At 44.4% G+C, this 27,406-nt stretch overlaps 1 protein-coding gene across 1 annotated transcript; it reads left to right on the forward strand.

Moving 5' to 3' along the window:
* The first annotated feature begins 6,449 nt into the window (after positions 1-6,449).
* POLR1E (RNA polymerase I subunit E) lies at positions 6,450-22,984 on the forward strand. The gene is made up of 12 exons (XM_068974424.1): positions 6,450-6,546; positions 7,142-7,245; positions 8,645-8,721; positions 10,025-10,110; positions 12,843-12,901; positions 13,717-13,861; positions 15,313-15,420; positions 16,010-16,106; positions 18,035-18,168; positions 20,487-20,568; positions 21,314-21,445; positions 22,571-22,984. Exons 1-12 carry the CDS (start codon positions 6,471-6,473, stop codon positions 22,728-22,730), a joined length of 1,260 nt encoding a protein of 419 aa, XP_068830525.1. The 5' UTR covers positions 6,450-6,470; the 3' UTR covers positions 22,731-22,984.
* Positions 22,985-27,406: the final 4,422 nt, after the last annotated feature.

Genomic DNA, 27,406 nt, shown 5'->3' on the forward strand with positions numbered 1-27,406 from the left:
ATAGAAAGCCAGAGTGACTATCAGCTAAGGTGGGCTTCACGACAAGTTCTATTATAAGAGATAGAGGGCAAAAAAAAAAAAAAAAGAGAGAGAGAGAGATAGAGGGCAATTCTAATGATAAAAGAGTTAATCCATCAAGGAGAAATGACAACCCTGAATAGCATGATCCTAGTAACAAACCTTCAAAAGAAAGAGAAGAAAACTGACAAGTGAAAAGAGAAACTGTAGAGACTTAACAGTACCCTTGAGTGTGCTTGTTTCCATTTTTGTGTTCCTTCTAGGAAGTTAATTTCTAGGATAGGTTAAATTCTGGTCTAGCATATTTTCATTCTTATTTCTTCCAAAGTGCCTTGGATAGTGTCAGACGACAGAGACAGGATTTTTAAAACATCTGAAAATCCTTTAGAGAAAAATTTGTGTATTAACAATCTTTATTATTTATTTTTTATAGGGAAAAACAATCATATAATTTAATGTTGAATTAAGCAGTAAGCTGAATGTCTGGGTCTCCAAATTGGCTTTGAACCCAAGAAATCTTTTTTTTAATGTTCATATTCTTTGATTCATTAATGCAAGTCTTAAAACTCTATCCAAAGGAATCCATCCAAAAAAGGAGTTTTATACTTTAGAATTCACTGAAATGTTCTACATAAGAGTGCAAAACAGGGTGGGGGGGGAGGTTCCCTGGGGGTCCAGTGGTTAAAAATCCACCTGCCAGTGCAGGGGACATGGGTTTGATCCCTGCTGCAGGAAGATCCCACATGCTGAAGGGCAACGAAGCCCATGCACCACAACTACTGAACCCCTGTGCCTGGAGCCTGGGCTCTGCAGCAAGAGAAGCCACTGCAATGAGAGGCCCTCCCACCGCAAGGGAAAGGAGCCCCCACTCGCTGCAACTAGAGAAAGCTCACACGCAGCAATGAGGATCCAGTGCAGCCGAAAAAAAAAAAAAAAGCAAAGTTAAAAAAAAAAGTGAAAAATTGGGAGCAGCCCAAGTGTTCACCTAGAGGATTGTATACTCTGTGAGAACACTGAATGTAGTATCATGAGAGATTTGAGAAAATGCTTACAAGATGATGTTAAATTTTCTAAAAGGAGGATACAAAATTGGATATAATATTATATCAGTTATATAAATATACATATGCACAGAGAAAATGTAGAAAAAAATAAAACAATGCTAACAATATTGCCTCAGGTGGGCAAGGGACCATGGGTCACTATAATTGTATTCTTTATATTTTTCTGTGTTTTCCTCAACACTGGACATCAAATATGTATTGGTTTGATAAATTTTTTTTAATCTCACAGATGTTATGGGGAAAATTACTTCTCAGGTGGCTGGCTCAACGGTGAAGAATCGCCTGCCAAGCAGATGTGGGCTCAATCCCTGGGTCAAGAAGGTCCCCTGGAGAAGGAAATGGCAACTCACTCCAGTATTCTTGCCTGGGAAATTCCATGGACAGAGGAGACTGGTGGGCTACAGTCCATGGGGTTGCAAGTAGTTGGACACGACTTAGCGACTAAACAATAAAAATATATCAACAGACTGAATCTAACACAATTAAATTTAACAGTCCTTCATTCAAGGTCTGAATCTTTGTTTTTAAAAAATTGCAAGGATGATGGGACTTAGCAGAAGCAAAGTCAAGAATTTTTGTTTATTGTTAACCCTAAATAAGTTAATTGAATAGTACAGATGCTTTGAACAAAAACACATATTGGTTTCATTAGGAGAGGCATGGTAAGTAGCACAAAGGAAGTGATGGGTCCTTTCTGTTCTGTGTTACCCAGCCCAGAGCTAAAGTATTGATCTGTGTGGGGCCCCACAATGTGATCGATACAGAGATATTGGTGTGTGTCCAGCAGTGGTGACCAGGATGAGGAGAGAAACTCTGGTATGGGAAATAGCTGAGGGGCTGGAAGGAGTTGCTGAGAAGTAGAGTGGCATCACCGATGCAATGAACATGAATTTGGGCAAACTCCAAGAGATGGTGAGGGACAGGGAGGCCTGGTTTGCTGCAGTCCACGGGGTCACAAGAGTCGGATGCAACTGGGCGACTGAAAAACAGCAACAACAACAAGAGGGGCAGATAAGCAGAAAGCATGATCAGAGTATTCAGGCTTTGGAAGGGTTCAGGGCAGAGGAGTTGGTGATGTTCTATGTGGCCCTGGAGAGCAGAAACAAACTACAGGAGAAGCTACAAAAGATTCAGCTCTGTGTAAGGAAAAGTCTATCCCAGATGAGTCTTCTTTATAAGCAATGAGCCGTCTATGTCTATAGGTATACAAGTAGTCTGCATCAGGAATATTAAGGAAAGGAAAGAAAGAACAGGAGAAGGAGACAAACACACAGAAAGGAAGGCTGAGAGGCAGAAGATACAATGTTGAGAGCTCAAAGCAAGTTGCAACAAATGATCTGACTTGCCCTGTTCTCGTCTTGCTAGTGATATCCTGAATCGCCAGCAGATGGAGATATTACCCCAGGAAAGGAGGTCTCTGCCTGCCCCCTCCCCCAATCCTCCAATTTCTTACTTGGAAAGAATCAGATTTTCCTTTTCTGAAGAATAATGCTAAGAGAATTCCAGAAGTCTCTGAATTTCCAAACTAAATTTATAAACACATTTTGTGGTAAATCTTGCCTGTGAGTACCCCTGACTCTAATTTAGAAGAGGTAACTATAGCTTTTGGCTTTTTGGTCACTGACTGAGTAGGTCAGTGAAGAGGAGAGTGGAAAAGTTGGCTTAAAACTCAACGTTCCGAAAACTAAGATCATGGCATCTTGTTCCATCACTTCATGGCAAATAGATGGGGAAACAGTGGAAACAGTGACAGACTTTATTTTGGGGGGCTCCAAAGTCACTGCAGATGGTGATTGCAGCCATGAAATGAAAAGACGCTTGCTCCTTGGGAGAAGAGTTAGACAGCATATTAAAAAGCAGAGACATTACTTTGCCAGCAAAGGTCTGTCTAGTCAAAGCTATGGTTTTTCCAGTAGTCATGTATGCATGTGAGAGTTGGACTGTAAAGAAAGTTGAGCGCTGAAGAATTGATGCTTTTGGACTGTGGTGTTGGAGAAGATGCTTGAGAGTCCCTTGGACTGCAAGGAGATCCAACAAGTCCATCCTAAAGGAAATCAGTCCTGAATACTCATTGGAAGGACAGATGCTGAAGCTGAAACTCTAATACTTTGGCCACCTGATGTGAAGAAATGACTCATTTGAAAAGACTGATGCTGGGAAAGATTGAAAGTGGGAGAAAGGGATGACAGATGGTTTGATGGCATCACTGACTCGATGGACATGAGTTTGAACAAGCTCCAGGAGTTGGTGATGGACAGGGAGGACTGGCGTGCTGCCGTCCATGGGTCTCAAAGAGTCGGACACAGCGAAGCATCTGAGCTGAACTGAGTAGGTCATCTTGCCCCATTCCAGTTCCATATGTATGTATGTATATATATATGGGATCTGCGTGTTTAGAATCAACAGTCCCCTTCCCATTAATATTTTCCTTTTGATAGAATCTCTGTCACTTTGAACTCTTGCCTGTGGGAATCCTGGGAGTCTTTGCTCTCAAGCAATGTGTCATATTCTTCACTTTTCCACTCAGCTATAAAGCAGCCAATTCTTAGGGCTTTCACAGACATTGACTGGTAAAGATGTACCTTAACAGGGAAAGTCCTGGACTTTCCTGGTGGTCCAATGGTTAAGACTCCCAACTTCCACTGCAGAGGGTCATGGGTTTGATCCCTGGATCCCTGGTTGGGGAAATTCCACATGCCTTGCAGTGGGGGAAAAAAAAGGAAAATACTCTTGTACAACAGTGCTCCACAAACTTGAAGGGCAAATGAGTTACCTAGTGATCCTGTTAAAGTGCAGATTCGAGTTCTCAGGTGATGTTGATCCTCTTGGCCCAAAGATCACACGCTTTGAGTAGCAAGGCCATATAATAAGTCCCTATATGCAGAGGGGCAAGACACTTCTCTCAAGAACTATAATTGATTCCTTGTATCTACTGCTGTCTTCTTTGTCACTTGTTAACCATGATTTAACTCTTTCTGTTTTATTTAACCCTCCCACATTTACAGAGAATCTACTATTTGTAAACTGAATGCCAGTTAAATTTAAGCAACTTTACTGTTTTTAAGCTCCAGTCCCTATGCTAGGATTTGTGATGATTCAGACTTATTCCTTGGCTTGTCACTCATTTCATTCAACCTTTATTGAGGGTCTACTATGTTCCAGGCACTGCTCCAGGAGCTAAAGATTCAGCAGTGAACAAAACAAACAAATCTGTTTATTTTCAAATCTGGGAATATTTGAAAGAAAAACTAAATGATGATAGTAGCAGATTCTAATCTGTTGAATAAAATAGGAATCCACAAGTCCACACTGATTGATGTAAATAAATAAATAGGAAGTGTGATGAACAGGATATTTACTTAGTCTATATGTACCTGCCCACAAAATACCTATTAATTACAAAGGGAAAACAATACTGTAGAGAAGCCTGGTTGATACCACTTCAGTTAAGTGATCAAAGTTACTATCAGCAGTAATGGAACAAATTGAAATTGTGTGCCAGCTCACATGATATAATGAGAATAGCATCATATCTGTAATATTCCTGCCAAAGATGCATGAACTGAGATTCATAAGTTGGAAACATTAGACAAACCCAGATTGAGAGACATTCTACAGAATAAGTGCCCTATAACTGGCTTTTTAAATTTAAAATTCAAAGTCAAAATAAGAGTGAAGAATGTTCTGGGCTGAAGGAGACTACAGAGTTATGATAGCTAAATGCAACATGTGGTCCTGGGTAAGAACTTTTGCTATAAAACATTACTGGGACAGTAAATGAACTTAAATGGGGCATGATGATTATATGGTAGTAATGCAGCAATGTTAGTTTCCTGATTTTGACATCTGGGTTGTAGTTATTTCTGGGGGCTCAGAGGTAAAGAAACTGCCTGCCAATGCAGGTGATGTGGGTTTGATTCCTGGGCTGAGAAGATCCCCTGGAAAAGAAAATGGCAACTCACTCCACTATTCTTGCCTGGGAAATCCTGTGAACAGAGGAGGCTGTTGGGCTACTGACCCCGGGGGTTGCAAAAGAGTCAGATGCAACTTAGCAACTAAACAATTGTAGCTACTTAGGGATCATTGTGGTCTGTAGGAAATATTACATGGTCTTCAGGGTGATGGTCTTCAGGTTGATGGACATCAGGTTGATAACTTAGTCTGAACTTAGTCTGGAAAGATCAGGACAAAAACAAGATTCTTTGCACTATGCCTGCAGTGCTTCGGAAAGTGTGATTGGGTAATTAGAAGAGGGACGTGCTTCCAAAGGGAAGCTAGGGTGTTAAAGGTGATTTGGATCATCTTGGAGGTATGTGTGTGTGGGGGGGGAAGAGGATGAGTCTAGGAAGAAAGCAATTTGGAAAACAGATAATCTGGTTCTTTCCTTTCAATAGTATTTCCCTTTGGGCGAAAGGGGCCTTGGCCCGGGTCATGCTCAAAGCTCCGTAGGCCATGCTTTGACTCTCATTTTATTCTAATAACTCCCGATAAAGGATGGAGGGAAAGTTGAATCCATAAGAACAAAGGGACATGCCCATAAGATTGGGTTCTTCCTTCCAGTCCACCCCAGAATCCTTGAGCCTTTTGGGCTTCTCCCTTGGTCCACCCTCACAGGGTTGATTAAGCCACAGGTGTATGCATGCCTAGGCCCAAGAACTGATCATAGCTGTTTACAGGCTTGTGGACCAAGCTTAGGGGTTTAAGGACTGATGTCCAGGTGTGTGGATGGAGGACTTGGAGAAATGCTGCTCTCTGCCAGTCACCACATTTTAGCTGGAGCTGAAGGATTGCCTATTAGTGAATTCTAAATTTGAACTCGGGCTTTCAGATCTTAGTATTAATAAGACATATTTACACAGTAGTAGAGATAGACACTGGAGAAGGAAATGGCAACCCACTCCAGTGTTCTTGCCTGGAGAATCCCAGGGACGGGGGAGCCTGGTGGGCTGCCGTCTCTGGGGTCGCACAGAGTCGGACACGACTGAAGCGACTTAGCAGAGATAGACAATACCGTACTTAGATTGTGCAGAGGAAGAAATCCCACACAACGCAAGGCTTGTAGACGCGAGCACCCTAGCAGCACACAAGGTGTAATGCGCCTTCTGAGTGCTGGGCCAATCAGGTACTGCACCTTGGAGAAGCTGGCAGGGCAAGGTGAGGACGGAGGCCACGCCTCTTGGAGAGGTGGGGCGAGGGTGGGCGGGGCAGGCGCGCCTTAGAGCTCCGGAAAAGGGCGCTTAGGGGGCGATGTCCTGTGGGGCGGAGCCACGCGTCTTTGCATGCGCGGGGCGGTGCCCGGAGAGGCCACGCCTCTTCCGGTTCGCGGCACTTCCTCCGCGTGTGGCTGCCGCTGTTTTAACTCCGGTGATTGGCGGCTGGCGAGGCGAGATGGCGGAGGAGGTGGTTCCGAGCGCGAGGTGGCAGTACTGTAGGGAGCCCGACGACAGCCAGAGCGCTCTACTGGGTAAATACTGCGAAGCTGGAGCAGGTTTTCCTGTAACTTCCTCCCCTTCCGTTCCGGTACCGCTACAGCCCTCCACTTCTCACGTCCGTCCAGCCGCATTCCCAGCTGGGTCAGGGCCCTGATAGGCTCCATGACTCCTTGGGGCTCGGCCAGGGCTCTCCTGTCATCTTGTCTCTCTGTTACTACCTCCCAGGTGGATGAGGGCATCCCAGTTACGTCCTCCCCAGGGCTGGGGCTGTATGTATCCAGGACCCCGTCATCCCCTCACCCACCAGGTCTCACACCTGCTCCGTTTCCTTCTCCCCATTGGCCAGGGATTCCCTCAGCCTTTCTAGGTTTGGCCGAGGTCTCAGTCAGCCCCACTCCCCTAGTTATTCCTTCCCGTGGAGGCCCGTCCCAGGGATTCCCTCATGGCTCCAACCCCTCACCACCCCAGGACCACCTGGACCAGGACAGCTTTGGGTTAGGACCCGGGCTTCCTTGCCATCCCCCATTCTCCAAGTCGGTCACTCCCTCCCCATTGACGATTAATTTCTTCCCCACCATACTCTGGATATTTCTGCTCTTATTTCATTCTTATGCTGTAATCTTACAGTCCAGTTCTCCAATGGGAGGCTACAGAATCCAGGCAACATGCGCTTTACCTTGTACAAAAACAACGACTCCACAAACCCCAGAAAGAGGAGTCAGCGGATCCTGGTAAGTGCTGCTGTGGCCAGTCACCTCCACTCTGCAGACCTCAGGAGGCCCTTTGGGTGTGGGTTGATGTAGGAAGGAGAGGAGAAAAGAGGGGGAATAGCAGGTGAACCTTTGAAGAATATTGTGCCCCAGCAGGCTGGGGTGTGGAGACAGGCCCCATTCAGTTTCACACTGGTGGTGAAGTGATGGCTTTTTATTAATTTGTTCAATCAACAAGCATTTATTGAGTCCCCAGTGTGGCCCTGGACTGTAAGCTGCTGGGGAAATAGCTAAGTCAGACCTGGACCCACTCTGAGGGAGCTCATACTATAGAGCAGTGTTTTTCAACCTCGGCACTATTGACATTCTGACCCAGATATGTCATTCTTTGTTGTGCGGGCTGTCTTGTGCATCATTGGATATTTAGTAGCTTCCCTGGCTTCTGCCCACTAGTAGCGCTTCCTAGTTGTGGCCAACAGAATGTCAGACATTCCCAGATATCTGCATTCCCTGCTCTAGAGAGGTGAGAACTGAATGTGAGGAACTCATACATAAGTAAACAAAGCTCGGGGTCCCAGGGAGAGAGAGTACAGAGCAGGGCAGAGTGAGCTGAGTCAGTGAAGGCTCTGCTTGCCAGAATGTCTTCCTGGGGGAGGGTGTATGGGAGCTGAACCCTGAAGGATGGAGGAGGGTTTAACAGCTGAAGTTAGTATTGCAGGTGAAGAGGACAAACATGGGGAGAGGGCAGGGAAGCTTGGCTCTGATTAAGGAATGAATTCACCACCTCCATGGCGCTGAGGGGCTTCCTTGGTGACTGGCTCAGTGGTAAAGAATCCACCTGCCAATGCAGGAGACGTGGGTTCGATCCCTGGGTCAGGAAGATCTCCTGGAGAAGGAAATGGCAACCCAATCCAATATTCTTGCCTAGAAAATTCCATGGACAGATGAGCCTAGTGGGCTATAGTCTATGGGGTTGTAAAAGAGTTGGACACAACTTAGTGACTAAACAACAATAGCAGTGATCCTGAGAGCAAATAAGGACCAGTCATGATAGAGGTGGGCAGAGAGGTTCAAGACAGTGGGCTTTATGTTGCCTGCAGAATCATTTTGTTGCATGCCTCTAAGCTGTGGAAGCCTAGGGCCCATCTCCGAGTCCTGAGGTGCAGCTCCACCAAGAACTTTCAGACTAGCTAGAAGCCACCACTACCTGGAACTTCGCAGAAGTCCTCTTGCCTTTCCACCAGGGACACCCCAGACTCACTTAGAGACAGTGGAGCTGGATCATCTCAAAGAGGTTCTCTTGTCTCATCCACTGCAGTTTGGATTCTAAAGCTTCTGCAAACTTGGGAAAGGGCGTCAAGATGTTTACTGTCTTTCAACATTGGTTGTAATGGAGCCCTTCCCCTCCTCTACATTTTAGGCAGCTGAAACAGACAGACTTTCCTACGTGGGAAACAATTTTGGGACTGGAGCCCTCAAGTGCAATACTCTGTGCAGGTAGAGATGGGGAAAGTGACTGTGGGAGTAGCGGTGGGAGTGGCGGTGGCGGTGGCGGTGGCCCTGGCCCTGGTGCCGCTCTTCTCTGACTTCGTTTTAGCTGCAGCGGGGGAAATCCAGAGGGGTTTACCAGATTGCTGTGTTCCCAGACCCAGGGACTTTCACATCAGCATGTAGACATTCTCAAAATTGAAAAGTGACTTACATTTATTTAATTTCCTAAAAACCTCATTCATTTGTAATTTTTTTTAAAGTTGAGATGTAATTGACATATAGCATTAGTTTCAAGTGTATGATAAAATGATTCAATGTATGTAATGCTGCAAAATGGTCATAACAATGTCTAGTTAACATCCATACAGTTACAGTATTTTTTTCCTGGGATGAGAACTTTAGAGGCTTACTCTCTTAACAATCTTTCAAATATATAATGCAGTATTATAGTCACTGTGCTGAACATTATACCTCCAGGATTTATTTATTTTATAACTGGAAGTTTGTGCCTTTTGACCTTGATTAGTTTTGACCACATCATTAACTTGAAATATTCTTTGTTTATAGCTATCTTGTTCCTAAAAGGCAGCCGTCTCCATTATTTTTGGATGTGTGATTAACACACCAAAGTTTGCCAGAAGTCTGCCCTGGAAGTAACTACAAGAAAAGGGTTTAGTAGTGTCCAAGGCTCCAGAATTTCTGTCTAGTTCTGGAAAGATGACTGACTTGGGCAACTCCGCCATTTACTGATCTCTGGTTTTCCTCTTGGTACAATGAAGATTGTTCAGCGTGTTCAGTCTCTCTGTCAGGCATTGCATAATGCAGTGTCCCTATGAAGATATCCATCCATGAACCACAACCAAGGCCCTTTTAGAGTCATCTCCCCCTTCCTCCACCCCAGCAGCTGATAGAACTCCGATGAATGTGTTTGTGCTTGAAACTTTTATCATCTCTTTACAAAGCTTTTCTAGTTTAAACTAGTCTTCTCGTAATTACCGAAGTTTTGTCTCTGCCTCCATAGAATTTACACATGGAGTAAATTCTAGTGTAGTTCTAGATTGTTATATCCCAAAAGGTTTTACCACTACATCAGTGACCCCAAATGTGATTGGCTATAAGAATCATCTGGTGACTTCCCTGCTACCCTTCCCGTTTCGCCCCTCATTACCCTCTGCTTGCAGAGAATATCTGCTGGGGGGGGATTATTGTTACTCATGTGTAAGTGGTGCCTTTTAAGCAGAAACAAGGAGATTGCATAAACAATACCTTTTGAATGATCCATTGTCACTGATATTCCTTTTTTATTCAGGCACTTTGTGGGAATTTTGAATAAGACCTCTGGCCAGATGGAAGTATATGATGCTGAATTGTTCAACATGCAGCCACTGTTTTCAGGTAGGTTCTAGTTATGAAGGCTCAAGGAAAGGCTGAATATTTTAGGTTTGCTGGATGCATCAGTTTGACTTGTAAACTACATTTTGTAGCTGTTTTTTTAAAGGTTTTTTTTTTTTCACTTGACAAAGTTTTAAAAGTGCTTTTACTCAACAAATATTTATTGATGACCTACTATGCCCCAGGCACAAGTTAGGGGCTGTGAATATACCAAAACAGACACAGATTCTGTCCCTACAATGTTTACAGATTGAAGATCAAAATCTAATCTTAGTTTAAGCAAGTTGAGCACTGATCAGAGCAGAGTAATGGAGGGCATCTCTGATACTCTTTTTCATCGAGGGCCTGTCTTAATTCTTAATGGTTCTAGTTGGGGTAGAGGTTTCAGAGTCTCTGGTAGGTTGTAGAAGTTGCTTATAGGTTGGACAAAGGTTGATGCAAAGTCTCTACACTTTGTAATTTGTGGAGAGATCTATTTTTTCTCTAACTCACTGGGAGAAGTTGCAATACCTCTCTTCTCTGGCATTTTAGAATGTATTGGGCTAGAGTGGGATCTTTGAAAATGATAGATAAGATGGTCAAACTCAAGGGGCTCCTGTTTCTAAATCTTAAATACTGAGAACCATGGTTGGGGAGGGAATTAGATAAGGATTATTAGGATCATTGTGAATCTGCTTGATACCTTCAGAGGCATTAGTTCCATTCTGGCAAAGCAGTGGTCTCAGCGTTTCTTGTAAAGAACCAGAAGTACTTCTGAGAAACATACATAATATACAAAAAATATGAGATTTTGCATATAATTTTAAAGGGCTCTTACATCCCAAAGGTCATCTGTGAATTTCCTAGGGGTCCATAGTCTTCTAGGTGAAGAATTTCCTCTTTGCAAACAAACAACATATAAATTATCCGTCAAATGCTCTTCTAACTTCCAATGAACAAAGAAAATTGTTCATTAATTTGTTATTTAAACACATTTGTAAATATTGGTTAATTCTAACCAGCATATATAAAAAATACACACACATTTATTGGGTTCTTACTATGCTCTGGGCACTGTTGTAAGCACTTTCAATGCATTATATCGCTTACTTCACTTTTTAATCAATGATGAACCTGAAACAGAAGTTAAATGACTTTGGCAGGAACATACTGCTGTTCTAAGTAAGAGACTTGGGATTTAAATGCAGGCAAGGTCACTTCAAAGCTTATGCTCCTGTCCACTAGATTATTGCCTCTTATATGAATACTCTGGGAGATCAGAGAACTTCATGTAAAATAATACATACCTCATGTTTATGCCTACTTTTAGGTCTTAAAATTAAAAAAAAAATTTTTTTTATTGAAGCATAGTTGATTTCTAGTATTTTGTTAGTTTCAGGTGTATGGCATATGAAATATATATAGTGTTTTTTTGGCAGGTGATATTCCAGTATAGCTTATTACAAGCTATTGGGTAAAATTCCCTGTGCTATACAGTTAATTCATGTCACTTATCTATTTTATGTATAGTAGTTTATATCCCGGAGAAGGCAGTGGCAACCCACTCCAGTACTCTTGCCTGTAAAATCCCATGGACGGAGGAGCCTGGTAGGCTCCAGTCCATGGTGTTGCGAAGAGTTGGACACGACTGAGCGACTTCACTTTCACTTTTCACTTTCATGCATTGGAGAAGGCAATGGCAACCCACTCCAGTGTTCTTGCCTGGAGAATCCCAGGGACGACGGAGCCTGGTGAACTGCCATCTGTGGGGTTGCACAGAGTCAGACACGACTGAAGCAACTTAGCAGCTGTAGCAGCAGCAGTTTATATCTATTTTTAATCCCATACTCCTAATTTGTACCTCCCCTACATCCAGAGGCTAATTGGCTCAGATCATGTGCCAGGCTGTGGTGTGGAGAGCCCATGCAAACCTTCCTTTCCTTTCACATCCCTTTGAAGGGGCAGTGGTGGGGGTCCCAACCCTACTACCTGGTTACTTGGAAATCTTTCTTCTGCCAATTTTCAGTTAGTTTTCCACAAGAACTGTTCCACATATAGATGTATTTTTGATGTATTTGTCAACAGGAGGTGATCCCCGTGTCGTCCTCCTCCTCGGCCTTCCTGATCCCTCCTCCTCATCCCTTTTACAAGAAGGGCAAAGCTGTATACTGGAAAGAGCATAGGACTTAGTTTCTAATCTCATCTCTGCATTGCCTAGGGCAAGTCATTTCGCCTGGAGGCCTCATGTTTCCTTGGATCCCTTCACTTGATTCTGTAGTTTATTCTCCAGATCCTCTATCTGTATACTGAAGCTTCATATTGATGTTCATAGTAAACATGCATGTTAAGCTCTGGGAAGTCCTGTAGTAGAGAAATCTGTTTTTCTTAGATTAACTGTTAACCAAATATTAAACACTCTTACTGTCTGCAGGCAATGGAGAAGGCAATGGCAACCCACTCCAGTACTCTTGCCTGGAAAATCCCATGGACGGAGGAGCCTGGTGAGCTACAGTCCATAGGGTTGCTAAGAGTCGGACACGACTGAGCGACTTCACTTTCACTTTTCACTTTCATGCATTGGAGAAGGAAATGGCAACCCACTCCAGTGTTCTTGCCTAGAGAATCCCAGGGACAGGGGAGCCTGGTGGACTGCCGTCTCTGGGGTCGCACAGAGTCGGATGCAACTGAAGCGACTTAGCAGCTGTCAGCAGGCAAACTTAACAGTTTGCTTTTTTTCTTTGTTTTATGTTTTGTAGATGAATCAGTTGAGAGTGAATCAACACTGGATAGTCAAGCCAAATCTTTCAGAGAAAAGGTAAGTGTGACAGAGCTAAGATGTGAAGCCTAAAGTGAGTTCCTTCCAGGCCTTGAGTTTCTCCATCTGTAATATAAAAACGCACAGTTCTCCCTGGGTGCTCCCAGTTCATTCAGTCTGTGGCTCTCTGGACAGTTCCTACCTGCAGAGGCCTCTGTGGCCTCACAGAGAGCAGATGCCGTATCTGGGGCAGCAGTGCACGGGTGTGTGCCAGCATCTGGAACTGGTTCTCTGCTGGGCTGTTGCTATAGGTGTAGCATAGCACTTATTTTCAGGATTTAATCCAAGTTTCAGAAAATACTGGTTATAGCCTGGAAACTTCACATCAAGACAAAGTAAACTTTAGGATTGTCAATGTAGTAGCTTCCTATAGGCTCATCTCATCCTAGGATGGCAGACTGATTGGATCTTCAGGACTGCCTGGAGCACTGTATTGAGAAGGGTGTGAGGCTATCTGCAGGCTCAGAGGGGGAATGAGTGATCTGTTAGCAGTGTCTGTTGTGGGTATAGGACTGGAAAACGGTGAGCCGTGTACCCCAGATTTACTGACCCTAATTCTAGTCAAGTCTTCATTTTACAGATGGAAACACTGTTGATTTATAAATAGTTCATTATAGTTTATAAAACAAGCACTTCAGATCTCTTAATATCTTTTGGTTCTTACAATAAGCCTATGAGGTAGTTAGGTATGAGTCAGCCCAGTGTACAGGTGTGATATTGATGGCTCAGAGAAGCTGAGAGTTTCCCCGTAGTCACACAGCTAGGAGTAGCAGTGCTCAGCCTGTCTCCAGTGACCAAATTTGTCTTTGGCACAGATGGATTCTTGCATTGAAGCCTTTGGTACCACCAAACAGAAGCGAGCTCTGAACTCCAGGAGAATGAACAAAGTTGGCAGTGAATCTTTGAATCGTGCAGTGGCTAAAGCTGCGGAGAATATAATTGATACAAAGGGTGTGACTGGTAAGCAGCTGAAACTTGGGGTTCGAGGCTGCTCCTAGAGATAGCTGTCCCTTCTCTTGAGATCCTTTACCTGCCTCACAGATGGACACGATGGGAATTAGGGCTGTATTCCTGCTTCTCCCTGAAGGCCTTCTTTGGAATGGACTCTGGGAATTATAAGAAACAGCTGACATGGCCCGCCCTCAGTGAGCTCAGTCAAGTAGTTTTCCTATTAAAATGGAATTTTAGGAAATTTTAGAAAACCTTTCCATACCCTGCTAATTCACTTCAGTCGTGTCCAACTCTGTGCGACCCCATGGACGGCAGCCCACCAGTCTCCCCTGTCCCTGGGATTCTCCAGGCAAGAACACTGGAGTGGGTTGCCATTTCCTTCTCCAATGCATGAAAGTGAAAAGTGAAAGTGAAGTCGCTCAGTCGTGTCTGACTCTCAGCGACCCCATGAACTGCAGCCTACGAGGCTCCTCCGCCCATGGATTTTCCAGGCAAGAGTACTGGAGTGGGGTGCCATTGCCTTCTCCTTCCATACCCTATGATTGTATAAATATTTTCCTATATTTTCTTTCACTACTTTTACAGTTTTACTTTTAACATTTACATCTTTTTTTTTTTTTTTTTTACTTTTTTTTAACATTTACATCTTAATGACCTTTTTTTTTGGTCTATGGTACAAACCTCATTTTACCTTTTCCAAATGATTAGTGAGTTGTCCCCAACTTCATCTTTTCCTTGTGTAAAAAAATGATTTAAGAAGTCATCTTTATCGTTTTACCACATTCTTAATTGGATTCTGTCTCAGCATTCTGACTGCCTATTCGTGTAGCAGCATATGATCCTTCTAATTATAGAAGCTTCACCATCCAGTTTATTGTCTGATGGGGCAACTTCATCCTTATTGTTCACAAATGTACGCTGTTGTAACATACTTTTTCTTCCAGATGATCTTAAGAATTATTTTTTCAAATTCCCTCAAAATCCATTTGGGATTAATATGGGGAAAATCAGCATCTTTATAATACTATATTTTCCCATTTAGAAACATAGAAATATGTCTCCATATGGTCAAAGATACAGTTTAATGTCTTAAGTAAATTTTTCAGTTTTTTTTATTCAATTTATTCTCAGCTATTAACAGTAAACTTAATAGCTGAAGACATTTAAAAAGAAAAAAAATTCACCCATTTTCCTGTCGTTCTACAGGACCAGCTGTTACAGTTTTCCTGTTTTCCTCTCTCTTCTTGTCTGTGTGCATACTTAATTCAGATGTGGTTATTCCTGTATGGTAGTTGCAGTTTTATAATTTGATCTTTCTCTTTCACTGATAATACGTGAAGAAGTTCAGATGAGGGGGTTCTGGGCCGATGATAATCTCAAGTGCACAGGTTGCAGAGAGCATTGGGGGACCCAAAGCTGAGCAGGGTGACACTGACGTTGACTCTTGCTTTACTTAAAAGCCCTGGTCAGTGACGCCATCCACGATGAGTCTCCGGGTGACTCTGTCTATCTCCCTCCCTGCCACATCGATGCAGCCAAGCCTGAAGACGTGTATAAGTTTGAAGACCGTATCCTTCTTGCAGCAGAAGCGCCACCTCATTTCCCAAGTAGAGATGTGCGGATGGCAGTGCCATGGCCAGGCTCTCTAAGGATGTTGGTGGTCCTGTGATACTCACAAAAGCTTGCCCCAGACGCTTGCTGTTGCCCCGGCACTGTTGCTGGGAAGTCAGCGAGGCTTCCCCAGTAGCTGAGGACAAACCCATCCCTCAGCAAGGTGCCCACAGCTCGGCTCGGTGGGTGGGGCTCACTCTCCACAAAGAGTCAAAATACGACTTTAAGTTGGCCAGTGCCCAGAGTCTAGGGCAGGCTGATTTTATAAAAGGAAAGGTTAGAATGTAGAGTTTCCATACTTGTGATTCTACTCAGATGGAAGATGCCTGCAGCAGCTTTGTGATAAGAGAAGACAGAAAAGTCCAGGCAGACCATGAGCTCTGGGCTGGGAGTCGGGAGAACTGAGTCCCAAAAGCTCTGCCCAAACAGGCTGTGTTATCACCCCTCTCAGCCTCCGTTTTCCCATTTCTAAGATGAGGCTGTCACAGCATGATCCAGCTAGTTGATGTTTCCACTTCGGTTGGGTTTTTCTTGACCTGTAACTAGTTCTTTCCCCTGTGGAGTATGACGCTCTTCAGAGCCCATCTGAAGCTTTCAGGAATGTCACCTCAGAAGAAATACTGAAGATGATTGAAGAGAACAGGTATCCCACTTGGGTGGATGGAGAGTCTGGGTTGTGGTGTTGGGACACACACTTAATGTAGTCAGACATGAAGGAGGCCTCGGGTGTCAGTCACGGAGGACATCTGTCTCCAGCATTTGGACATGAGTGAGCTAGTGTTTGCTCCAGTGCTTGGGCTCCTAGGCCTGTTGCCCCAAGCCTTTGGGTGGCATTCAAGGGAGTGCATTGGCCTCTGAGTGCAGGGATCGTATGGCTGGGCAGAGGGTGGTGAGGCCTTGTAGACAGGCTGAGAACTGGAGCTGACCTGTGTTCCCCCCACAGTGTTACGCCAGGTCCAAGGGCTGGCCTGGGAGTAGGTCCCTGCTGAAGTGATAGTTTATCTGTGGTGATATGTTGAGGGGGCTTTTCTAAAGTTAAATTATATATATAATTTGTTTATTGGTTTTTTAATGTTTATAATTTTTGGCTGTGCTAGGTCTTGCTGCGCAGGCTTTCTCTAGATGTGGTGAGCAGGGGCTAATCTAGTTGCGGTGCTCAGATTTCTTATTGCGGTGACTTTTCTTGTTGCAGAGCAGGGCTCTAGGGTGCCCAGGATTCAGAAGTTGCTGCAAGGTAGTTGGGATGCACGGGCTTAGTTGCCCCAGGGCATGTGGGATCTTCCCAGACCAGGGATCAAACCAGTGTCCCTTGTATAGCAAGATGGATTCTTCTTTTTTTTTTTTTTTCCCATTTCTTCCTGCTCTTTCATTTTTTTTAGTTATTTATTTTTTTGTTGCACTGGGTATTCATTGTGGCATATGGGATCTCGTTCCCTGACCAGAGATTGAACCTGAACTCCCTGCATTGGGGAGTCTTAGCCACTGGACCACCAGGGAAGTCCCGCAAGATGGATTCTTAACCAGTGGACAATCAGGGAAGCCCTGAATTATGTTCTTTAAATATAGTATGTTTTATATAATTCAGAGATGATTGCCTCTACTCCCCTCCCCCTTTTTTTGCCTTTTAAAACAGCTTTTCTTATATGATGATAGTGGGGGATTTTTTTGCTTGAGTTTTTCTTTTAATAATTTTATCTTGAAAAAATGTTGTCAACCGTAGGTTGGTTCCCTAGATATTTGTTTGGAAATTTTACTGGTCAATGAAATCCAAAGTCTTAGAAAATACATTTTTTCCCTCCTCTCTAAAGATCCATTTCCAAAAAAAGCTTCATTGCTGGTTCTTCATTGTCTTAATATGATGTGGCTCAGGGCCAGGTACTGGAAGGAGCTCTGGGCTGGGAGTCTGGAGAACTGAGTCCCCATCTGTCTGATGGACTATGTGGTCTTCCCCTCACTGAGCCTCAGTTTTCCCATCTGTACAAGGAGGCTGCCACGAGATGACACCGAAGAGCCTTTTATGGTGCGATTCCATGATTGTGATAGTGGTAGAACAACAGTATGTAACAATAACAGCCAGCACTGATGGGACTCTTCCCTGTGCCAAGCGCCACTTTAATTGCATTGTCTCATTTACTCCACAAAAATCCATAGGGTGAGGGTATTTAATTTAGGGGCAAAGAAACCAAAACAGAGATGTTCAGAAACTTGCTCAAGCCACTGCATGGCAGAGAGAGGATTCAGACCCAGGTAGGTGAGAGCCCGTGCTCCAGACCACCACATCAGGATTGGGCAGAGTGCTGAGTCTTGGACACTGCCTGTGAATAAAGTTTTATTGGAACATAGCTTCAGTCATTCATTCCTGTGTTAATCAGTGGCTGCCTTTGCACTGCAGTGGCAGTGACCATTTGCTCACGAAATGTTTATTTACTGTCTAGACCTTTACTCTCCCTGCACTAAATTCATGCTCCTCCTATTGTAAGGAGGCCCTTCCTCAGCTGTTGACTATATACCAGGTGTGGGGTGCCTACTGGCCGGTCTTACACTTTTCCCCTTTTCCCTCCCCTGTTGTAGTCACTGCTCCTTTGTCATAGAAGCGTTGAAGTCTTTGCCATCAAATGAGGAGAGCCGAGACCGCCAGGCACGGTGCATATGGTACCTGGACACCCTCATCAAATTTCGAGCACAGAAAGTGATTAAGCGGAAAAGTAAGTCCATGATAGACTTTTTTTAATTGAAATACAGTCGATTTACATTGTGTTTGTTTAAAGTATACAGTATTCAGTTGCATATGTATTTATACATATATATATTCTTTTTCAGATTTTTTTCCATTACAGATTATTAAAGGATACTGTATATAGTTCCTTGTGCTATACTGTGGGTCCTTGTTATTTTATGTATAGCAGCGTGTATCTGTTAGTCCCAAACTCCTAATTTATCCCTCCTTCCCTTGCTTTTCCCCTTTGGTAACCATACGTTTATTTTCTATGTCTGTGAGTCAGATTTGTATAATTTTCTTTAGATTCCACATAAAAGTGATACTATATTTGTCTCTCTCTGTCTGGCTTTACTCATTATGATAATCTCTAGGTCCACCCATGTTGCTGCAAAGGGCATCATTTCATACTTTTTTATGGCTAAGTAATATTCCATAGAAATATATATGCTACATCTTTATCCATTCATCTGTTGATGGACATTTAGGTTGCTTCTGTGTCTTGGCTATTGTAAGCAGGGCTACAATGAACATTGGGGTTTATATATCAGGATAGGCATTTTATTCTAGTTATTTCCAGTCTGTTATCTGTCTATAACTATTAGACTAGCTCTAGTGAAGACAGCTGAGCGCTGAAGAATGGATGCTTTTGAACTGTGGAGAAAACTCTTGAGAGTCCCCCAGTCCATTCTAAAGGAGATAGTCCTGGGTGTTCTTTGGAAGGACTGATGCTGAAGCTGAAGCTCTAATACTTTGGCCACCTCATGAGAAGAGTTGACTCATTGGAAAAGACTCTGATGCTGGGAGGGATTGGGGGCAGGAGGAGAAGGGGACGACAGAGGATGAGATGGCTGGATGGCATCACCGACTCGATGGACATGAGTCTGAGTGAACTCCGGGAGTTGGTGATGGACAGGGAGACCTGGCGTGCTGCGATTCATGGGGTCGCAAAGAGTCGGACACGACTGAACGACTGAACTGAACTGAGAGAAGAAATGGGCATGTCTTTCCAGGTCTTCATTTATAACTGTGTAACAGTGAGGGTACTGCTGATGTGCTGAGAGAACTTGCCAAGCTCTTTCTTCTGAAAATAGGGTCGAGTTGGATTATATGATTGCTCAGAGCTAACATTCACTACTTCTGTTCTATGTTAGGTAAAGTATAACATCCAGTCCAATCAAGTGAATATTCTAGGGGATGGTTAGAACTAGTTGTATGGGGAGAAAAGTTGGCCTTGCTTGTGAAGGCCTGTGGCACAATGTTGTGTCAGCTCTTTCTGGCTCGGAGGGAAGTCACTTTCTGCTGGTAACCCATGTCACCTATCACCAGGGCATGGGTGTCTGCCACACATGCACGGCCACCCAGAGTTGGAAATCCAGAGAGAGACACCTGTGATTTGAGGCCTAGGTGTATACAGTGGTGTTACTGTGACTGGGCACCTGGGGTTTATACAGGAATACCTCATTCTGCCGTTCTTCACAGATACCATGGTTTTTACAAATTGAAGGTTTGCAGCAACCCTGGGTTGACCAAGTCAGCACCATTTTTCCAACAGAGTCTGCTTACTTTGTGTCTATGTGTCACATTTCACTGTTTGTGAATATTTTCAACTTTTACATTGTTATATTATGATGGTCTATGATCAGTGATCTTTGATGTCACTGCTACAACACACTGAAGGCTAAGATGATGGCTAGCAATTTTTTAGCAGTAAGGTATCTTTTAATTGAGGTATGGACACTGGTTTTTAATTTTTAATTAATTATTGGACACTTTAAAAAACACGTGGTATGACTGCACGCTTAGGAGACTCCAGTGTACTGTAAACCTAACTTAGACACATTGGGAAACCAGGCAGTTCATGTGACTTGCTTTATTGTGGCGGTCTCAAACCGAACGTGCAGTAACTCTGACCTGTGCCTGTGCTCATATTTCTCAGTATCTGCTGAATTCTTGTTTTCACATTCCAATCTCTCCTCCTTTCCCTCTCCCTGAGCTTTCTCCACAATCTGTTTCTCTTTCTAACATCTTTGAATCATGTGTCTTTCAGCCCCATTGGAGTCCGGTTTTCTTTCTCGTCACTGCCCTGTCATGAACATCTCATGCACACGTATGGTCTGCAGGTGAAACACACCTGAGCCTGTGTTCATTTGAAGGTGGCTGTTCTGTTTCACGGGCCCCTTTTTGTCTTCCTACATGCCTCTGTTTAGTCCAGGGGCCCACTGTTATCCTTGTCTCCCAGCTCATAGGTGAGGCATGGCCTGAGAGTTTTGAAAGAAAATGATCAAACTCCATTTTGTCTTGTAGGTGCCCTGGGACCCGGAGTCCCCCACATCATCAACACCAAACTACTAAAGCAGTTCACCTGCCTGACCTACAACAACGGCAGGTCAGGGGGCTTGACTTCTTGGCTTTTGCCTATAAAGGAGAGAGCAGGATCGGTGGGGAGGGGGCTTGGATTGCAGTCCATATTCTCAGAGTCAGTGTGCTGAAGTGGGCACTGCTGCTTGGCAGGGTCTTGGGTAAGTGAGTTTAGGCAGCACTGTAGTGCACTCTGTCCCTCTGGGAGAAGTTCACATTAAGGCTCTGGGAAGTCCTGCAATAAAGACTACACCAAACACTTTTTCCAGGGACGCCTTCCCAGTGTCCCCAGAACCAGTGTGGTGTGGAGAGGTGGTGATGCAGGCAGGGGCAGGCCAGGGGATGACTTTGGGGAAGCCCCCTAAGCAGCACAGCTGGGCTTCCTTCCTGATGTTTGCTTGCTGTGTCCTGCTCTGACTGCTTGAAGAATCATGGGCAGCCAAGTGTGGAATGACTGTTTTCCCAGCAGCCCGGCTGAGCAGGCTGGGAAGATGGGGATGGTCTGCATCAGTGCAGGCTCCAACTGTGCCTGGGGAAGGTGGAGATGCAGCCTTTTTTGTCCTCCCTGGAGGGACACTGGGATCGGCTCCACTGTGTGTGAAGGTTCGGGCAGCGTGACAGGATGAGAGATGTTGCTCAGATTCCTTTTCCTCTCCCCAAGATGAGAAGACAGTTGAATGCATATGGGAATAGGCTTGGATGTTTTTCCTTTCCTTTTGCAGAAATCATCTTGGAGTTTAATTTTGTCTCTTTTTCCTACCACTGATTTGCAGTTTGCGGAACTTAATTTCAGACTCTATGAAGGCAAAGATCACCGCCTACGTGATCGTACTGGCCTTGCACATAAATGGCTTCCAGATTGACCTGACAATGTTACAGAGGGACTTGAAGCTCAGTGAGAAAAGGTGAGCATGACAGAAGAGAAAGCTCTCTTAGGGAGCCTTGATGTAGTTCTGGTACTGCTGGAAAGCGTGAGACACTATTGGGGACAATCTTTAGATGAATGAATGATTGAATGGACGGGCAACCAGACATTACTGTGTGTCTTAACCATGCTAGGCACAGCGTCAAATCTGTCATAATCTCCCAGTGATTTCTCTTAAGAATCAGTGGAAGAATCTTTGGTTCAGAGAAAGCAGTGACTTTCCCAGGGTCACTCAGACAAGAAGGGGAATAGTTGGGCTTCAGAAATGAGCCTTCCATTCCCATGTAACAGAGCAGCCTCCAGTCTCTGAGTTGCTGTCACTGGAAAGAGGGATTCTGTGTGATTCTGATGGACTAACCTGGGGGTGGAGGTTATATAAGAGAACCCCAGTTTCAGCTTAGCAGAAAGCACTCTCAGGTGGAAGGAGCTGCCAGGGGAGGTATCTAAGGCAAGGCAGAGCGGGAGTTTGGCAGGGCTCTCACATTCACGCTTCTCTGAGCAGACTGGAAAGGTTGGCAGAAGTGGCGACCCTTTCAGGCCCTTTCTAGCCTTGGTAGAAGGGATTCAGGCTGAGTAGGGAGCATAACCTCCAGGGTGCTGAATCGCAGGGTGTGTTGGTCTTTGTCAGTGATTAAGGAGTATCTGACACCCAAGGACCCTGGTGGTGGTCCAAGAGCGCCTAGGAAAACAACTTTATCTAGACTCTTCAGCAGTCTGGAGCAGGATTACTCTGAGGGCTGTCCACACATGGCCTTTTCACGGATAGTGAGGTTGAACATTAAAGAGAAATAGATTCTTGGAGTCTGTAAAATTCTGGTAAGTGCTTGATCCTTGTCATAGGAAGTAAACAGTTATCAATAGGAGCCAGATAACCTGGTTTTCTATCACTTGTATAGGCATTTTCTAACCGCTACACATTGACACAGGAATCTGATGGCTCTCAGCGATCTTGTTGGTCTCTGCTGGAAGCTTTGCTCCTGTGTCCACCTTTGGGATTCTGTCTTTGAGGCATGGAGCACAAATGTGCTACCCCCTCCTGCCTGCCAAGCTTCTCTGAGCATCGCATTGAGGAGACTCTCTCTTGTTTTATGTGTTTGTTCCTTAGGATGATGGAGATAGCGAAAGCCATGAGGCTGAAGATCTCCAAAAGAAAGGTTTCTCTGGCAGTGGGTGGGGAGGAGGAGCACAGACTGGGCACTCTCTCCACCCCGTTGCCTCCAGCCCAGTCCTTGGACCGTCAGTCAAAGCGAAGAAAAATGACCTAGAGGTGTGCTTTCCCAGACACAACATTTTTGCCATTCCTTCTGTTCATTTGCATTTTTATTTTTAAAGAAAGAGGGTTAAAGAAGAAGCCTTGCTTTGGCATGGGCATGAATCCAGATGCCAGCACCTGGCAGAAGCAGAAACATAAAGCAAGGCCCTGTTGGACTCTCTCTCTCTGCTTTGGTGTCACTGTGACTATAAATGGCAGATGGTTCATGTGTGGGATATGGGAGGGTCAGAGGCAAAAGATCTCTCAGGCTGAACCTTGAACCACATCTAATGGATAAACGTTAACATTAAGAGAAATGTGAAATGCTGTGCTTAGGTCTGAAAGGACCAGCGGCGTCCATGGTGAGGACAATGCCCAGCAGGGCTGGGAGAGGACGCTTCGGGTCACCAGTGTGATGGGGTTGCCCAAACAAGCTAATTTAGTTTGGGGCTACTGAAACAAAGCAGAACCAAATCAGAAGAAGTGATTAAATCAGTTGTTCAGCTTGGCTCAGGCCACACACAGGGCAGGGGTGAGCTCTGAAAGCCAGTGAATTGGTCAGAGCTCAGTACAGAAAACAAATGGTCCTAGATGTTCTTAAGGAGAAAGGAGTTTAACACATGGATAAAATGGTACAAAATTGTTAAAAAGTTGCAGGAGCTGGTGTCAAGGAAGTTGCTGCTAGAACTACTGAGTTCAAGAACACAGCTTAGGTGGCCAGGCAGGCATGCAGAAGCCACTTGAATTCATGAAGCTTCTTGAATTCAGCTGCTTCCAGAATTCATGAAGCTGGTAACTTGACACTGGAATACTGGTTCAGCCACCCATACTTTCACTATCCAGGCTTCCACCTCCTGGCTTGTCAGCATGGACAGCCCAAAGATCAAGAGGTTGGCCTCCCATCTTGCTTCCTTCCTCTGTGAGTACACATGTAGGGATCTCATTTTGTCCAGAATCCTAGCAGTGAGGGTGTCTTAGAAATAGGTTTCAGCTCTCCAGCCTCTAGTTACAGGAAGCCATACCAGAAGCAGATGGGAAGGGGTGCTTACTGCCACCCATCTTATCTACCAGGGGAATATGGAGAAGTGGTGTCCAGAGGGTTGCTGTGAGGAACGGGGCTGTGACACAGACTCAGGTATATGGCTGATGCTCAGACTCAGCTCTTCAAAGGTTCTCCTGAGGCAGTGGGAGCAGTGCAGCGTGTGGGGCTCGTGCTGGGAGCCGGGAGCTGTGGAAGAAGGAAGAGAGAACCCAGCTCTCTCTGAAAATGAGAAAGGAAGACGTTTACACAGCAGCTGGGCCATCTGTTAGGGAAGACATGGTAGAAATGGGCCTTGAATGATTCATTCAGGGCATGTGATCCTTGTATTTCTTCGAGTACTGGGGTGCGGTTGTCAGAGACACTTCTAACGCCAGGCCTGAAATGCCCATTTTCCATGTTCTTGTCTGGCTTGTCCCCATTTGTGTCTGATCCTGGGAAGCGGGCACTTCCCTCCAGCAGAGGTGTGAGCAGGAAATCTAAATGCCTGTTGTTTTTCTTTATCTAAGCTGTTGCAAAAATCAAGTATGTGACTCTGCATCAGAAAAAATAATCATCCTGATTTGACTCTGGGAAAAGAATCTGTAGTGTGTTTGCGGGTGTCATCATGAATACGTTTAGATTCTGATGGTTTTGACACCTTGAGGCTTAATTTCCAGCAGTGATTAGATCACAGCATATGACCTGGCCTCTGAGCAGCCTCTGTCCTCATGGGGAAGCAGTCACTGTGTGAGTCACTTCCGTCACTCACACTGAGGGGTGGTGTGGATGGGGAAAGGCCTCAAGTGGTAAGTATACTGCTGACCTTTGAAAACATGGATATGAACTGCTTGGGTCCACTTAGACATAGACTTTTTTCAGTAGTAAACACTACAGCACCACATGAGTGGTTGGTTGAGCCTGCAGCTGTGGAACCACAGATACAGGGGGCTGGTCTGAATCATATGTGGATTTTGCAGCTGTGTGGAGGGTCGGTGCCCCTAACCTCTTGTGTTGTTTAGGGGTCAGCTGTATACTTGTCCTGGGTGACAACAGGTGTACTTTACTAAGTGTAGGCGATGCAGTCCCAAAAGACTGAAAAGCCAGTTTTCGTACATCAAAGGGTTTGTGGATCAGAACGCTCAAGAGAGGGCCCTTTCCAACAAGTCTAGAGAGAGGGCGCCTAGCACAGTGCCCAGTATATAAACAGCAGTGTCTGGAGTGAGCCAGAGTCAATGAGTGGCACCTTCTTTCCTTGGCGGAGCTGTCTGGCAGTACACATTTGTAGAATAATGGGATTGTACTAGGTTTTTTCTGGCTCTAAAACGCCATTTATTTACTAGTGCATTCCCAGAGGATTCCTTGATCCCACCAAGTTACTTGTCATAGTGTCGCTTGATGATCTCTTAGAAGAAAAACAGACTGTGGGCTAGAGGCTTATACCCTTAATAAGATTTTCAGTTTGTGGAATAACTTACAGAATGTTAACAGAATGAAGTCTGTTCTTGGAAGGACATGGCCCTGACCTGCTGACACTGTTAACAGTATTGAGAACAAAGAAGGAATATTTAACATCCTTGCAGAGGACTCAACATGAAAATAGCTAATTAGGTAAAATTTTTTAAAGCATCTTCTCTGAAGAACTTTATTTTTATATAATGTCATACTCAGAAAATAGTTGCAAGAATAATTATACACAGAGAACTCCTGTATATCCTTTACCCAGGTGCTCCAACTGTTTATGTGTCATCCTATTTATTATTTGCTTTGTACACTTAAATATTTCCTTTTGAACCATTTGGGACAGTTTGAGAAAAGCACCCTTTTTATCTTAAGTACTTCAGTGTGTATATCCGAAGAATAATGAGGACTTTCTCTTCCATAAGCACATTACACTTACCAAAAGCAGGAACTAGGATCTGGCCCACAGCTCGTATTCACATTTTGTCCATCACACTTCATTGGTCTTATTTCATCTGAAGCAATTCCTCAGTCTTTGCTGTTCCTAACCTTGACATTTTGAAGAGTAAATTAGCCATCTTGCAGAGAATCCCTCAACTTGGTTTTGTCTGGCATCTCCTTTCGGTTAGATTCAGGATACACATTTTTGGCAGGGAATTTACAGACGTTTGTTCTGCCCCATACGCATCACAGTCACAGCATGTGATATTGGTTAGTCTTTAAGGTTATAATTTCTCCACTTTGGAGTTACTACTTTTCTTTTTGTAGTTAATTTTTGGAGAAATACTTTAAGCCTCTAAATATCCTGTTCCCCATCTAATTATTACCCATGAGTTTTAGCCTGGATTGATCATTTTTGCTGAATGAATTACCATGATGGCTACAAAATGATGAGTGATATTCTCACTCCCATAGTTTCTTACATATTTACTGTTGGCATTCTGTTGTTAAGGAGAAGCTTTCTTTTCTCTTACATTAAAATTTTTTTTTGTTCATTTAGTATGGACTCATGGATTATCCTGTGAACAGTTACCAATTGTTTTGATGCTCAGATTGTACCACATTTGGCCAATCTGAGTTCCTTCAAGCTAGCTCTTACATCCCTGTATTTCTAAGGATGCTTCCTTAATTTCTGGCACAAGATATTCTAGCCGCCTTGTACTTTCCTGCTCTGGCCCTGGAATCAGCCTTTTATCCAAGGAGCCTGGGTGGATGACATGAATGATTGGCCCAGACTAAGAAGTGAAATGCCATTCTGACAATCAAGACAGACAGCATCTTTGGCTGCAGTCAGGCAAGAACTGGTTTCTAAGCAGGGGTGACAGGTCACTCAGCTGTACCAAAGGCCATGCTAGGCTTGATTTCCATTTAAAAGGATGATCACAGTGCATGGGCCCAATGCAGTGGCCATAACTGCACCCTGTGAAGTTCTGGACAGGAAGGGAGAAGAAACCAGTGGAATGAGGGTGTTCCTACTGGGAGAGACTACTCAAGGTTGGAATAAGACCAGCAGGCCCCAGGTGAGTCCACCATGAGGACTGATCAGAGAAGAAACTGCTATTGGAAGGAGAGGGAAGAAGGTGGGCCCAGGGATGTTGCTGGACAGGTCTCAGCTCATGTGCTACTCTAAGACCCAACTCTGGCTCTTGTCTGGTCTGGCCACAGCATGCCCACTATTTACTATAGCCAGGGCCGCCTCTGGCTACAGGGAGCAGTGGCCTCAACAGGACCAGGAGGCCTCGGTGATGAAGCTGTATGGTTTTGTTTTTTTTTTAAGTATGGTTGATTTCCAATGTTTTAGGTGTACAGCAAAGTGATTCAGTCATACATCTATATCTAGCTATCTTCTTCAGATTCTTCTGTTACAGGTTATTAACAAGATATGAATGCTGTTTCCTGTGCTATTCAGTAGGTTCCTGTTGTTTATTTTACATGTCATAGTGTGTATCTGTTACTCCGAAATTCCTAATTTATCCCCTACCCCCATATTGGTCTTTGTTGTGCTTATATACTCCCATCAGCAGGCATCAATATTGAGCCTGACTGGCCAGCAGGGAAGGCTAGGGAGGCCGCAGTGTAAGCTGCTTGGGTGGGGAACAGCCAAGACCTGTGAGGTCCACACAAGGGTTAAACCTTCACCTGTGGCAAGGCACCCTCGGGAGGAGACTTAGCTGTTGCAGACAAGCAAGCAACCCCAGGGAAGCACAGCT

Source organism: Capricornis sumatraensis, chromosome 6 (genome assembly GCF_032405125.1).
Source record: "Capricornis sumatraensis isolate serow.1 chromosome 6, serow.2, whole genome shotgun sequence".
NCBI lineage: Eukaryota > Metazoa > Chordata > Mammalia > Artiodactyla > Bovidae > Capricornis > Capricornis sumatraensis.

Bases quoted from the DNA above. Each gene is read 5' to 3' on its own strand.
- POLR1E (XM_068974424.1), top strand. From the start codon at position 6,471: ATGGCGGAGGAGGTGGTTCCGAGCGCGAGGTGGCAGTACTGTAGGGAG. The intron at 8,722-10,024 runs GTAGAGATGGGG...TTTTTTATTCAG, and splicing joins AAGTGCAATACTCTGTGCAG to GCACTTTGTGGGAATTTTGA. The intron at 10,111-12,842 runs GTAGGTTCTAGT...TATGTTTTGTAG, and splicing joins CATGCAGCCACTGTTTTCAG to ATGAATCAGTTGAGAGTGAA.